At 43.3% G+C, this 16,097-nt stretch overlaps 1 protein-coding gene across 6 annotated transcripts in view; it reads right to left on the reverse strand.

Annotated features, from left to right (window-relative positions):
- Window positions 1–506: 506 nt before the first annotated feature.
- Window positions 507–16,097, reverse strand: part of LDLRAD4 (low density lipoprotein receptor class A domain containing 4) — a 295,155-nt gene continuing 279,564 nt past the window's right edge. For 4 of the 6 annotated variants that reach the window (XM_058800664.1, XM_058800675.1, XM_058800673.1 and 1 more), the window contains 2 exons: window positions 12,301–12,354; window positions 8,892–11,013 (listed from right to left, as the gene is read on the reverse strand). In XM_058800664.1, the coding sequence (XP_058656647.1) occupies window positions 10,471–11,013; window positions 12,301–12,354 (597 nt within the window). In that variant the 3' untranslated portion in view covers window positions 8,892–10,470. Of the gene's footprint in view, window positions 7,622–8,891; window positions 11,014–12,300; window positions 12,355–16,097 lie in introns of those variants that run through there. The other 2 variants (XM_058800672.1, XM_058800674.1) reach the window with 2 other exon arrangements.

The following is a 16,097-nucleotide window of genomic DNA, read 5'->3' on the forward strand; positions in this document are numbered from 1 at the left end:
GTCCCAGCTTTCTTAAACCAGGTTGTGAATCTCCCTCCCACAAGCCATATTTTGCACCTTCATTTTTTAAAGAAGTTTTGCAGCTCAGTGCTTTGGGGGCATTGCTTATCCCCCCTCCCTGCTGGTCAGTCAGCACTGCTGTGCCAGAGGCCAGCACCACCAGCAGGGCTTGAAATGAGATCGAGGTGGGGTTGTTGTCTTAAAGGAACTGAAAGCACAAACTGGCTTAGATTAAGTGCCTAGACTGACCTCCAGTGTGTGACAGGCTGTCTCCCTGTCTCCTGCTCCAGCCCATCCTATGGCAGAGGCAGGGCAGAACCGTCCCAGCATTAATCACCAGAGTGGGAGGGTGAGAAGACTGATCTTAAACCCTCATCAGACACAGCAAGGGAAAGAGACAAGTACTTATTTTTACCAAAGCCACTCTAGTGTTCCATGCTTTTTTGTTTTTTTCACTTCAAAGGGAAAATAAATCCAACAGGAGACAAATGGATTTAATAATTTTTAATAATTTTGTGCCATGGTTTAACCACAGCATATTAAGAACAAGCATAAAATCTGTATTTAAAACTAACAACAGCACTTAGAGCAACATCTTCCTTTAAAAGTATTGCAATAAACAGACCTTAGGTCTAAAAACTAGGACATCACCATTTGCTCAATTAAAAGAGTCAGATACACAACAGTTGAAATCTTTTTTCTGTATATAACTGGGAGTTACGGTGGAAAATAAGCAACAAATTAATTGTGTTAAATACAAAATAAAATTTAAAAAAATAAAAAGTAAAGCAAGCCAGGTTTGTCATAGCATCACATGAACAGCTATTGAGAAATTCCAATACAGTTGTAAAAAGACTTACTGTTCTTAATAGCTTTGTTTTACAACAATAAATTTTAAAAGAAAGATTAAATATTGTTGATAGTGCTGTACATATTTCAGAATAGCCTGAAAGAAAATGGACAAAAATAATAGATGTGCTGAAAATGTGATCTTGAAAGCCACAATGTTGGAGATACAAAAAAAAAAATTAAAATCCATACAGCAATAAAGCATTTCACACGGTAAATTAACTAGCAAGAAACAACAAATAAAGGGTAACATTCTAAAAACAGGCATTTGATGGTTAATTTTGAGTGTAACAGCCTGACTGATGTACATACCATCATGAAATGCTCTGAGCACAGCAGCATTGGGCAGTTGAGAGTTATACAAAGATAAAACCCCTATCAATGCTTGTGTAGTCTTTACATTATGAGTAGAAAAGCCTTGTTAAGGAATACTAAAGTGATTCTTTAAAAATTATTATTATTATTGTTTTTGCTGTCCAGGTCTATGATGCCTGAGGCTCTCGTAACTTCTGCTCACAGTCCTTTTGAAATCTTGGCTGCCTGCTGTGCTTTGTGGTAAATGGAAAAGCGTGAACACAGCTGTGAATACACTTAATAGACAGACAGTCTGCTCTTTCCACTGCAGCTTCAAAGCAAATTAGTGCCTCTAAAAGAAGACATGCTCGTGTTTGGTCCACTCAATATGCATGTTTTGTTATGATAAATCCTACTCTAGACTCCTCCAGCAGGAGGTTTACTCTGTACAGTCTTCCTAGTGAAGGCCCGGGGTTTTTTGTTTGCTTCTCTTCCTTCATGCACAGAAGTGGTTCTGCAGTGCAAACAGAAACGTGAGGATGGCCAGGCAAGGCACACTTCCAAAACAATTACTCCACGCCCTGACAAACAATAAATGAATTAACAAGTGACAATCAGAAAATATGTGTATTTACCTATGGTATATGCCCACTGACAGAACATCTCAACAAAGAGAAGGATGTGATGATACAAGCTACCTATGAGGGCATGATGATGCAGAACTGGCCATAAGAAACTTAACACACTTCTTTAAAACCAAAAAAAAGCCAAAACAACCATGGTCAACATTCAGATACAGGACTCCTGTGAGGGCTTTTCAAGAGATATTTACAGACAAAGGTGTAGATGCTTCAGGTGGACAGAGAAGCAGTGAAGGAGTGTGCCCAAGGCACCATCCTCCAGCACGACGGACGGGTTGAAAGCCCACTCAAACCAGAGGAAGCCCCACCACTGACTTCACTGGCCCCGGGTAAGGCCCCCTGAGTTTCAGCACAGCACTCTGCTAATCGTCTGAAAAACCAAACCAAAAGGCCATCTCACACATCACCCAACACCTTGCTACCTTACATCTGTGGTTAAAGCCTGGCAAGTATAAAAAAGCTACATACAGACAGGAGTGTCTATGAAAGAGTAGTTGGCATCCATCTGTGAGAGGACAAGTCTGTCTCGGACCAATAAACTTTTATATCACCTACTGTCCTGGGATAGTCAGAACTAACAGGTTAGAAAAGTAAGTACAGCATCTGCAAGTCCCTACACTAGAACTTCATGGTGAGTTTTCCTGAGGTATTTGCTTTACCGGAGAGCATGCGGGGCACAGGAATGGAGCGCCAAACACAGGGAGACGCCACGGGAGAACCAATTACCAAGGGAGCTCGGCAGGAAGCTGAAGTGTAACATTACTGCCCACACTCCTTCCCCCACTGGGTTTGAACAGGTCTAAGCATTTCTCTGTCACCTTAAATATGAACCTGGGTGAGCCATTGCTGTCAGAAGCCAACACAGCAGCAGAGCTGCCAACTCAAAGCTCCCACTCAAACCCTGCATTCACTACCTGCTGGGGCCACTCTTGTCCACCCTGCAAGAGCACAGGTCACCAGGGTGTCCCTCCACACCCCCAGCCCAAGGACAGTCTGTAGTGGCAGCATGGTGCACCAGCAGTGGGCACAGAGAGTTGGCTGCTGTCACAGAACTCTCATTGGCCTGGTTTTGATTTTGCAGGGATGCTTTGGGTCAGTTCCCACTTGTCTGAGCTTCATGTCAAATCTAGGATGTGATTAAAAAGGTTTGAAAAGTTTTAGCCCATTTCTAAGTTAAAAAAAAAAGGTAATCAAGGATAGTAATAAATAATGTATCTGCTGGAGAAGTAGTAACTAATACTGGTCCAACTCAGCAATAGCAAGCAACAACCAATACGAGAAGCATTTAGTTGCAAGGTTAAAGCTGTGGAGGTTCTGTTTGTTTTGTGGTTTTTTCCTTTTTTTTTAAAGTGACACATTAAGAAAAAAGAAGAAATCTTCACAGCAAAGATGCATCAAATGACTAATTGCTATACACAGGCTTGTCAAAAAGGATTTGTTTAACCTTTTTCCCTTATGATATTATATTGATATTTAATAGGAAAATAAAATAATAGACTTTTTGTCATTTGTATGCATTCATTTGCAAACTTTCTTACAAAAAAAGGACCAAGCACAGATTGGCATTCACAAAGTCTATGCCATTTTTTTTGTGTTAAAATTGGTATCATCTGTACACTATCTTACAGTATTAACAACATCTATTTGTTTTCATATGTTTGTTTGCTTGTTCTACCCATTGGGTAGGATATGTGCATAATATAGTCAAGTTATACACAGCACCATACAAAGAAAAAAAAACAAACTAGATAAAAAGACAGACAACTGAAAAAGCACCATTTCAAGTGAGGCACAACAAAGGTGGGAGTGTAAGGCCAGATGCAAAGCCCCCTGAAGTTGGCAAGAGTCTTCCTACCAACTTTAGCAGGCTTTGGATCAGGCCCTCTTGAGTGCAAGGGGATTCCTATCTGCTCAGACCTGAACATGAGGCACCTTAGTTGCTTACAAACTACTGACATGCAAACCTCCTCAAAATTATACCTAATAAGGATGTCTTTAATTGATTAGTAAACCTACCACAGCAGACAGACAAGCACAAACCAAGGAGAGAAAGGAAGAAGAAAAGAGACAGCTTTGTCACCCATGAGATCCTACACACACCGTGTTGTTCCAGGAAGCTCACACACCAAACCACTTAAAACAGCAGCAGCAATATAGCAAAGAAAAAGCATAATCTCTGGCAGTAAATCACACTTCTGTCAGAGGGAAGGGGAAGTATATCTACGTTACAGTTTTGTTTTTCTATCATTAATCAACATAAAAAGGTAAGCTCCTTTATAGCAAGAAAGCAACACTAGCAATACCCAAGTTGCTTGTGTTCAGCCTAAAAACAGAAGAGACACCAGCAAGGCAGAAGTAGCCAGGAGAGTCTGTGACACAAAATGGTCCTTGATCTTCCCTTTCAAAAGCAGAATTGTACTGGGTGGTTACCAAAACAGCATTAGCATCCCTGAAATACATTTAATGCCAATGACAATTTCAAGAAAACATCAGTAGGCCCCTCCACTTGTGTCTGTGGTACTAAAGAGTGCAGCAAAGCACTTCATCCAAACACCTACACTTCAGTTTGCTGGGAAGAGGCAATGCAGGTCTCAGGCTGGTTTTGGAGGATGGACTTAGTGGCACAGCTTCTGTTTATTCCCCAGAGCTGTACCAAGAAAACTACTCTTTTTTTTTTTGCTGGTGCAAGTGTGCCCAACGGGGCTTTTGCCAGCCCAAAAATGCAATCAGAGGTGGCTCAAAAGGTAATTTACATCTCTGGATAGGCTGGCAAACAATATATTAACTAAAAAAAAAAAAAATCCTGCCAACATTTTCAGTCAGCATACTCTCAAAACCTAAAGCTGAATTTCCTAACGAAACATACAGACCAGTTTTTAGATGGGAAACCTCTCTTTAGTTCAACACATCCTCACAAGGGACTATTCCATGTTTTAAAACGCCTCAGACAACTCAATAAAGCTGCCTCTTTCCAGGGACTGAAATGATTGACACATTTGGGGCTAGTGTAGGAGAAAAGCTGTAATTGTACTGGTGGGCAAGCAGGCAACACAGTGCAGAGAAAGACCAGATATGTGTCATTAAATTATGTGCAACAGCCTTTATCTAAAAATCAAGGATGCAATCAAAAGCCAGACTTCATCTGAATCCACTGCACAGAAGGATCACTTGGTTCTCACCATCAGCTAGGTCTGAAAAACATGCTTATGAGATTTAGGCTACAGGAAGTGTTACTTTCTTCCTGTACATCAATACACGAGATCTGCATCGGGGTTATCCCAAAGCACAAAGATTTTTCAAAGCTCACCCAAAAGGAGAGAGAGCTGTTGGATGGAAGATGCACAAGCACACCAGGTGACAGGCAAGAACTGGTGCAGCAAGAAAGCCCCCTACTGATAAAAACATAGGTCATGACATTTACAGGACTGAAAAGCAAATACTCCTCAGGCTTCCTGCTGTTTGACAAATGACCTGCCATTGTCACTGAGAGCTCAACACCGAGCCATGCAGCACTTCTGGAAGGTGATCATGGAATAGAAACTAGCACAGACAGAATCAAGGGGACAAGTCTGCAAGCAGGTCTGTATGTGCATGGACATGACTTAACTGTAATGACCAGAGAGAACCTGTGAATAACCCTGAATACTTTCAAATGTGCCAGCAAGCCTATTGTTTATCCTGGGGGGGGGCGCAAAAAAACATCGATGTATATCTATTTTTTACCAACTTGCTATTTTGTTTTTCTTCGCTTACAAAATCAGGTTACCTTAGCTACCTTGAGCACTCAGGGATAGAGTCAGAGAAAGGTCAGCAATCAATCCTCTCCAAAGCATTCAAACACTCCTTACAGATTAGAGTGTCAGTTGTAAGGCCCAGCATCTCACTACCTGGCAGGGTTAGAAATGACCACCTCAGACAGCACTGTTCCAGACAGCCTCCACTCAGGGCTCTTCAGCAGGACAAGGATTTCTTCTCTATTGCAAAGAAGTGCGCTCCTTAATAAACAATGCAATTCTGCTCCTTACCCTTCCCTGCACCTCATTCACAGAAAAAAATCAAGAACTTTCAATGACACTTTAAAAAAAAAAAAAATATCTGCACCAAGAACATTCTGGGATTTGCATAACAAGCACCTTCCAGCTGGGACAAACTGGTATAAGCAGTGGGCAAGCAGTAATAAAAGGCCAAATGAAGCACAGCAGATTCCATGAGTGCAGGAACACAATCATCTTCCTCACTGACCATCAGGAACTTGTACATGGGGCATATGCTGGAGTTATCATACTCCAAAGGGAAATGCATGCTGTAATAAAGTCCCATCAGCCCAAGACTGGCCTACATGCAGAGTCCATCAGTGACAAGTCCAGGAGTAGCATAATTAGATCCTCCCTGATGAAAAAATCCTATTATACAAATTCCTGTGAATTCTGGATGTGCTCCACATGCCAGGAAAGGGATCTGAACACTGCACTGTTGGCTGGGTACCCCTCTTCCTGTCCCTCACTCACACCTTTTAAGCAGCATCCCACTCAGTCTGCTTGTCCAGCACTGAGGCAAGCCCAAACACAATTGTTCTAAACATAGGTACAGAATTAGAGCTAAGTGCCAAGTGCTGCATTGGTAAACTGGGACAGAAGCAGGTTTTTTCCTTTGCTAAATCCCCTGCCTTTTCTAGCCCTGAAAGATCATACAAAAACACCAAAGATGGGGCATATTCAGCACCAAGAAGAGAGCCATGCCAAGACATGTAAGGGAAAAATTAGTCTTTGCAGTAGGACAGAGGTCACAAAACTTTATTTCATAAAGGTGCATTTAAAAGAAAAAATCTTTTAACCTGAAAATTTCTAAAGTAAGAACATCGCTATTCTGAATTTTGGGAAAACGAGTTACTGGGCAAAGTCAGAAGATGCAACCAGAATTCAGGCAAATATGATCTATCACATAGAGAACACCACAGACATATTATGTAGGTTTTGTGGTATGAGACATATAAAATCTACACAATTAATGCTACAGTGTTTGCAGGACAGTTTCATTGAGTGGCCCTGGGATAGAGTCTATCAAATCTGGATATTTTCAAAGCTGGTCTTCCATAAATGCTTCATAGAATTACTTATTTTCAGAGCTCACCAATCTGTTCTGTTATCAAGAGCAGATTTTCTACCAAGTCAATGGAAGAAAAAATAGAAAAAGTGTTTCAATGTTACACTGTTGACTGCCTTTCCACTGGAGAGCACTAATATCCATCAGAAAACAGCCTATTTACTGCTAAGAGAGGCCCCAAAACAGAAGATTACAAGCTCACCTATAGCAAGTGAACTAATCACCACACTCCCAGAGCTGAGTCAGCACATCACATGTGGGAAAGCAGAGCAGACATTAAGCCAATAGAGTGTCCAAAGGAGGGCCATGAGGATGATGAAGGGTCCCAAGGGGAAGCCATGAGGAGTGGCTGAGGTTACTTTCTTTGTCCAGCCCAGAGGAGTCTGAGGGGAAACCTCAGTGCAGTTACAACTTCCTCATGGGGAAAAGAGGAGCAGGCACTGATCTCTTCACCCTGTTGACCGGTGACAGCATCCAAGGAAATGGCAGGAAGCTGTGCCAGGGGCAGTTTAGGTTGGGTATTAGGAAAAGATTCTTCCCCCAGAGGGTGGCTGGGCACTGGAACAGGCTCCCCCACAGCACCAGCCTGACAGAGTTCAATTTGGACAGTGCTCTCAGGCACATGGTGTGACTCCTGGGGATGGGGCTGTGCAGGGCCAGGAGCCAGATTCAATGATCCCGATGGGTCTCTTCCAGCTCAGTTTGTTCTATGATTCTAGGATGATTCGAGGATTCTGGGATGAGAAGACAAAGATGCAAGAGGAGATGCAACTATTAGGTGAGCAATTACCAAGTTATTTTTAAACAAATATTTTCTAAAGAACTGGAAAAGGCTGCATTTCCCAGGCAGAAAAATTTTTCATCCAAGAAAACTTAAGAGACAGCATAGTGGACAATGTTAATGGGAAGTGCATAAATCCACTGGCATGCAGAGAGGGCAAAGGGCTGTTTTTAAAGAACATTCCCAAGAGGCAACTTTGAAGGCAACTTCAAGGCTGACTTTGCTGAGATCACACATGGGGAAAGTTGGTCTCCAACCAGCCCAAGCCCAGGGCCAGTCCAGGTGTGCTCTGCCCTGACAACTGAGTTCCAGCTGTTCTCACCTCAAAGCTTCTCTAAACAATCTTCACTTAGGCAACAGCACAGTACCTGTGTAGGCACACATACTCACACATACTCTCTGGCTTAAAGGCTTGCTTCTCAAGCAACAAAAGTCACTGAAGACCCAAACCAACATTTGCTGGCTTTGTCCTCTGGTTGGGTTTTGTCTGTTTGTTGTTTTTAACTAAGAATTATGTTTGTATGTTCTTTGCAAAAATCTAATTTCACAGCTTTTATTCCCAGGAACCAGACAGTGATGAGAGCCCCAGCTGACTGAAAGCCACCTAGTCATCTTCTAAACACCTGTCCTGCGGGTCTGAGAGGAAAAAAAATAAGTGAACCCCACCATGCAATCTCTATCTCTCCCTTCAATTAATACATATGATACAAGGCAGCCTTACTCTGCATTACCAGCATGACTCAGACCAAAATAACAATTAGAGACAAATGGGGCTGTGTATTCAGACTAACAGTTATACAAATGTTTTCTAAACTAGAATAAAATCAAATTAACTTATGAAGAAAACAAATCTACACTGAGGCCCAAAAGACAACACGCACGCAGACACACACACACACAGTTTTGGCATTAAAACTCTGCATAGATCAAAGATGCACTTCAGTTATCAGAGTCCATGTACAGAAGTCCTGCAGAAATCCAGCTTCCAGCCATGGGACCAGGGCATTGGTGCCCTTGGGGTACTCAGCAGCTGCTGCCCACAACCAAGCACAAGGCTCAGGAAAACAGAAAAAAGTGAAAGACCTTAACGTGAAGAGGTCTATGACACACTCATACACCTATATATTAGAAACTATTCAAGCTAAGATTCTAAAGATTCTTACTTTTAAGTCCATTTCCAAAATGCATTTTAAGTGCAATTTGTGCTTTTTCATGTGCTTGTGATGCCACTATCACCTTCTGTCAACTGTGTTCTGGCACCGCGCGTGCTTCCACATGGGAACAGCCAGTGGAGAAACACCCCAGATGCCACGACACAGGCAGGGAACACTTCCCAACTACTCTCCAGGCCAGGTTAGCAAAAATCAGGGCTTACAGACACTTGGTGAACACATGAATCACCTTTAGCCATGAGCACAGTCCTGCTGTTGTCACGCAGACATCGTGCACCCAGAAGGGTTTCTGCAGCAGGGCCCAGAGCAAAATGGTTTGCAGGGAGAATTCCTGGTGCACCAACAACCCTGCCAGGAGCCAGCACCACTGCCACGAGTGCCCTTGGTACTGCTGCAAAAACACCACAGGGGGGGTTAGCCACAAGGGCTCCCTTCACTTCAACAGGATGGACCTCCAGGACTGAACTTCAGCATCTGAAAGGATGAAATGGAGAGTGAAAACCACGACAGCCTCACGTACTTGAACAGCAGAGCAGGGGAAAATAATCCCACCCTGCATTTTCAAACCATTTATTGCATAATGTCATGATATGCGACTAAATACATTTCAGGCTACAGTGAGGACAGAAATCTCTAGCACGGTAAGTACTGGTGATACTGCATTATGACAAGGAAAAGAATGGCAGCACTTAGAATCAATACAAATCAATGCATCTGGAAATTGTAGTTTTGCCATTTATGAAGAAATAGTCTACACTGCAAAATAGATAAACCTTAAGTGACGGAAAATGCTGGGATTTCATTTTTGCCTTCTTCCATCCAAAAGTCTCCAAGACACTTCACCGATACACTGTTATTTGAATGCAAATTATTGCAAAGACAAGTGTCCCTGTATTTTTTGAATTGTAAAAGTCAAGAGATGTTAGCCTAAGTCCTGTCCCCATCTTTTAGCAAACCCAGGGGGAGGGGGCAAACTCCTCCAGATTACTTCTAGGGCTCTATCATTATTCCACAGGTGAAACAACAACATATAGAAGAACTTCACATAAAACAGTTCCCTCATATATACTTTTTTTTAAAACAGTAAGATAGTGCAACTTTTTAAAACACATTTATCACAACACAAATTAATTCCTCGCATTCATCTAAGTTCTCAACTTTATACCTTGGCACACAGAACAGGAATTTTGTTTCATATTAAAAAAAAATTCACATCCTGGGAGAAAAAAAAAAGCAAACTGGCCAATTCTTCCCCCATTTATCTAGCAAAACCACCTTTTTCCTTCTGCCATTCAGTGAATATAAAACAGGCTGTACAAGCCTCATTTCTGTGCTAAGTTAACTTTTAGAATTAAATACTTGAAATAGTTTATTAAAAAAAAATAATATATTCCCCCCCCCTTTCCCCTGAAACACTGCTCATAGACAAACCGAATGGAAGTTTGTATTTCTTTCAATCTGCTTTGCATGCAATTCCCCCGAAAGGAATCAGAAACAGAGAACTGGTTTGCACGTTTGGTTTTACTCAGTTGTACCACGTAACAACACTGTGCACCGGAGCACGGGGCTCTTCCTCCGCTGGCCCGCTGGGCTCTCCCGTCTTCAGTCCAAACGCACCTGGGCAGGTGACCTAGACCAGGTTCCCTGGCTTCCGGTCCTGGCCTTTGCTGGGGACTATTGTGCTCTCTGAATTGTTTTGCTGAAACTGAAGTCTGCTCCCCCTCTGCGAGGAAGGAGGCATGTTGCTGTGCTGGTGATGGAAAAAAGAGGAGCCGGGGTAATGGCCCATGACCTCGCTGTACGTCGGGGGCGGTCCTTCCATCCTTCCATTACTGCTATAGTTGGTTGCACTTATGCCCGAGTTGCTGCTGGGTGGGCAGGGACCCCCATTGTACATGGAGATGTCTATCAAGTCGCTATCAAAAATGGTTCGGTTGGGCGGCGCCCTGACGGATTCCCGGTTGAGCTCCATCTGCTGCTCGGGGTCCCGGAGCTGCAGCGTGCACGGGCCCTGGTACGGCGGCGGCTCTTCGCCGTCCGAGAGGGAGATGGTGGGAGGAAGGTCAATCTCATGCTGCATGTAAGGGTAGGTGGGCTGGAAGCGACTGAAACGGTCCCGCTGCATAAAGGATGGGGTGGTGAACCTGTCCCTGGACCTCGGGGCGTACATGATCTGAAACGGGAAGAGAGACACGCGTGACTCCACCTCTGCGCCAAGCGCCGCGGCTGCTCCAGTGCTCACCCCAAACTGATAAACACAGAATGCTTCTTCCTGCCACCTGTCTTAGAGGTTAAACCCAGCAGATACCATGCACACATGCCTGCAGGTGAAGAGGCAGGAGGTGCAGGAAGGATCCAGCACACTCAAGAACAGCTGCACAAAGGAAGCACAAGACCCCACACAGCTCCTTCTGAAACTAAAACATTCCAAGCAAAAATAAAATTATTCTGTTTCTGAAACCAGGAAATTAATTCTCTCTAGTCTGAGTAATTGACTAGCTCTACAACAATGTCCCAGTACTGAATTTCAGCTGCAGTCTGAGCTTCCCCCTCCTACTCCGAGTTAATGCATCCCCAAAGAATTCAGATGGTCATTTCAGTACCATTTGCAAAGGCTCAGTGTATCTCACGCCTTCACCATCAGAGTGTATCAGGTGTCCTCCTCCTCCTCAGTTCTCAGCCAGAACTCAGCCTCTGGGGAGAACCTACAAAGCTTCTGCATTGTGATGGAAACTATGTCCTTGGTATATTAAAATCCAATTAAAATTAAAATTGGTATATTAAAAAAGGATAGGCTTTATAAAAGGAAGCATTCAAGATAATCTGTGAGTGCTGTTGCTCCTCATTTGGTCTATCCCAGACCTGGACAGACATAGCAGCTTCTCAGATCTAGAGCTATCAAACTGCTCTTCTCTTTTTTGGATCCCTGCAGGGTCTTCAACCCCTGACCTTCACAGATGCAGGGCCAACCACCAGGAAGTTCTGCTGCTTGTCACAGGACAGCTGGACCACTCAGAGCAATACACCCACAAATTATTACATAGACAAGGAATCTGTGCTAGCTGGAAGAAGGGAGACCCTGGTGATAGGATATGTGCTGTAAATCCAAGGAAAGTTCAGAGACAAGAGGAACTGGTCTCCCAGCTTCCAATGAATACTCAAATTACTGAGCCACTGTGGGAAACAGACACACCTCCATCACTTATTTGTGGATGCCTACTATGACACAGGGAGTTGCTGATGGAGATGAGGTGTCAGGTAGGCAGAATTTCATTCTTTTCTGAAAAGGTCTCAGGAATTTATGAAATGCATGTCAAGGCGGGCTTAGATGACAGTGTGAACTACACTGAAAAAGCTTCCTTTATAAAAAAATAGATGTATGTTTTTGAAAGGAACCAAATACACATTACAGGAAAAAAAAGAAAGCACTCGGTGAAGATAGCGAGAAATCTGTCAGTACCTCTGAAGCACCCTGGCGTGAAACCGAGCTTTCTGAAGGCCACAAGCACCCCTCCTGAAACGTGGAAGAAAACAACAAAAAAGAAAAATTAATAGATCACATCACCATTCTGCCTCATTATCACAGCTCTTACCAGCAGTCATCTTCTAAGGACTGGCTGTCTCCAGGAGCTAAACAAGCAACATCCCACCCCTTTCTTTCCAAATCATGAGCAAAGAGCAGCTCTGCTCCCAGGCAAATCAAGCTTGGTCCATTTTGCAAGTGCCAAGATGTCATCCACTGCACCCAGCCCCAGAGGCCATAAGGATGCAGCAAGCTGGTGGTGTCTGAGAGAGTGTGGCAATGCATGGAGATGACAGGAGACACCTCAGCACCTGTGTGCTGAGCAGGTACCTGTCACCTCCCAAACCAGCAAGGGTGGCAGGTCTGACAAAGGTCTGCCAGCCAGGATCCCGATTACACAGCACAGGCACAACAGTTCACAGCAAAACCTGGCGTCTGTAATCTCAGGGAAGTGACAGACACACTAAACCCAGGGATAATCTGGTCAGAACTGCCAGTTGCCCAATCACCACCACAAACAGTAGTTAAAGCAGCTGAGGTTTCAGCCACTTTTTCAACCACTTCTCCAACCATCTTCTCAGGTCAAAATATTTTCTCTCTCATGCCTTGAAATGCTGTTCTGACACCATACCAGCACTCAGGGCAGAATAAAGGGGTGACGAACAGTACATGAATAAGGGAAAATAGCTTAAGGTGTATAATTATTTTTCTTCTCAATTAATTGTTTGGAGTAGCAGTAACTCCCAGAGTGAATTTATTTTATTGAAAAATTTTGAAGCTGAAAAGGACATATCAGAGCAGCTATAAAGCTCAGAACTTCAATTCTGGTGCACAAAGAGAAAACAAAAATATTGACAGTCGTGACTATTTTCTTGATGTTAATTCAAGTTTTACATACATAAGAAATTTCAGGAACTGGAAAGAAAACGCATACTGTCCCCAAAAGCATTACCATGTATAGACTGCTTCCAAATCTTACTGTACTGCTTCTTCTCACCATAGCATCTTTCAACATATTTCAGAAGTAAAAATAGACCCAACTAGATGTTCATCATGACACTCAGAGACCAAATGCCGTCTGTGATCTTGTCAGGAGAGTCCACTGCAGAGAAAAGCTGCTCTGAGAGGACTCTCCCACAGGATTCAGCTGCTAAGGGAAATGCTCTGAATAGCAAAGCTGGTACACTTCTCTTCTAGCTTTACAGAGCTAAGATAGAGAGAGGCTGACAATTGCAATTATTTACAACTTCCCCAAGTATTCCCCTTTGCAAAGCCATGAAAGGTAAATCTTATGCAGAGTCACTTATTTCAGTGCCTAGATGTGGTTCTGTCAGTTAAGGAATTGTAACTGTGGAACTAGACACATACATGTATACACACACTTGTGCACACATTCCTTTCCATTCCTTCATTTTGAAATATCTGAGGGTATGTTTGCACAATTAAAGGCAATCAGGTTATCAGCAGTTGACCCAACGGGCTCCAAACCCATTGGAACTGTTTGTAAAACACATTAGTCAAAGCTAAAGTTCTCAATTAACTGCTCCTGAGTTACAGGCTCAGAAGAGAAGAAAAAAGGCAAAACCAACAAGCCACTCAGAAAGAAATAAAATCTACCTACACCACTCATATTACTTAAACTCCCTTATGAAAAGGAGCTGCTGATGAGGATGTGGAAACAACTTCCATTCTAGGGCCCATCTCCCCAAAGGCAAGAGGGTAAGATGAGCTGAGAGAGATGGTGCAGCATATGGGGAAAAACTCCTTGCATGGAGATGGAACAGGACGTGCTCACTGAGCCAAGTCTCCCAGATCTGCTACCAGCCATGCCTAACAGAAATAACTTTTTAGAAGAGAGGAGTTGCCTGTTACTTCTACCACTGATGCCTGAATCCCAGAACAGCCAAAGGCCCTGCCTGGAGCACTGCAGCTGCTGCAGGGATCCTGGTGAGTAACCAGGGCACTGGGATAGTCACACCAAGATGAGACCAAAGGAGCCCAAAGCTCTCCCCACCCTGGGATAACTACTTGAGAAGGTAAACAGCCTGGGATGCAGCTGAACTCTGAGGCTGTGAGATCCTTAGGATGCAAGGACATGCAACAATGTTATTCCTGTGACAGTAGGTCCTACCCTTCACCTGCAGCTCCTCCCTTCCCTAAGGTTTCCCCTGGAGAGAGCAGCAGACAGAATAAATGATTTGGCAGCAGCCAACCCCCAGCAAGATCTCTATCCCAGGAGCCAGAAGAACTCCCCAAGCAGATGGCTGGGTAACCCGTGCTCAGCATGCCCACACTTGGAAAATACCAGGCTCAAACACGTGCAGACCAACCATGGTTGGTCCAATGACACAGCACAGAACCCTCTCCTCACCAAGCCCACACTAACTGACCCAATACAGAATTTCTGCCCTCCTGAAATCACTGCATCTACCACAGGAGACATACTACCTACCTTTCTGAGTCTTTATTTAAGGAAAACTCCCCTTTCCCTGCACTGGGTAGACACCACCTAACCCTAGGCTTGGTGCCCATCAGCTCCACTGATCTTGGGGTGATGGGAAGAGGTGGAGATGAGAACAAAGTGCTGCAGAAGAAAAATATCCCCATGACTACACTCCTCCACCCTGAGACACAGATTTAGGAAATAATGTGCTAGGATCACCCTGACCAATCTGGGGTGACTTATACTGAGGGAAAGTGTGAGTTCTTGCTTCCTACTTGTCCCTGTGCTTACAGACCTTCCTTTGAAAGCTAAAATGCTTCTTCCCCTGTGCTCACATCAGTGAAAATCAGATGAGAACTGACAGCATTTGTATTTATATTAGGGATTTGTACAAGTAGTTATCAGGTATGTGCAAACAAGGCTAAACCTGAGCAAATGCAATCTACCCATATTTTGATGAGGGCAGTACCTCATTTACCTGATTCTTACAGACTGTCAATAGCTAGGCCAGCTCAACGTGCTCCTTGTTCAAGAGACTTCAGGCACAAGCTTCCATGCTTAAAAGCAACAAGGAGAGAAAGCTTATGCATTCATTCCCTATAGTGTATTAATTTTTAACACTGTTGGGCTTTGGAATGAAAATTCTAGCATCTACCAATAACACCAAGCAAGAAAAATCTTAGGGATCCACCTATGTCTTTTGCTGACCCATTGTCATTTTTGGGTTTCACCACAATTTACAGAAATTAACTTTGTGATTAGGTTTTGAAATAGCAGCATCATTTAATAAATCCAGCTGAGTGATTACTTAATTATCTCATGGTGATGATTATTTAACTCAATATTTAGAGCTTAGGAGAGTCCATAGGCCTAGGATAATTTGCTATTTCATATTTTACAATGCTTTAGAGCCTCCAGAATTAAACAGTGTAAGAAGATGACTTTCTGAGAACATTTTTAAATAGTGGAGCATATACTGTCACCCAACTGCCTCAGTTGGGTGACAGCCCCTCGACAGCCAGCAGCAAAGACATTTACCAGAAGAATGATTCTTAACTCAGGAAAAATAAGAGGTAAAAATTTACATTCAGCCAAAAGTTTTCCTCAAGCTGTAATAAAGCAAAAGGATCCCTGTGCTTGTTAAAGCTGGGACAGAGTTAATTTCTTTCACAGTAGCAAGTATGGGGCCATGTCTTGGATTTCTGAGCAAAACAGTGTTGATAACCCAGGGGTATTTTCATAATTGCTGAACTGCCCTTACACAGAGTCAGGGCTCACCTCAGCCCACCAG

The sequence above is a fragment of the Ammospiza caudacuta genome, chromosome 1, assembly GCF_027887145.1.
Source record: "Ammospiza caudacuta isolate bAmmCau1 chromosome 1, bAmmCau1.pri, whole genome shotgun sequence".
NCBI lineage: Eukaryota > Metazoa > Chordata > Aves > Passeriformes > Passerellidae > Ammospiza > Ammospiza caudacuta.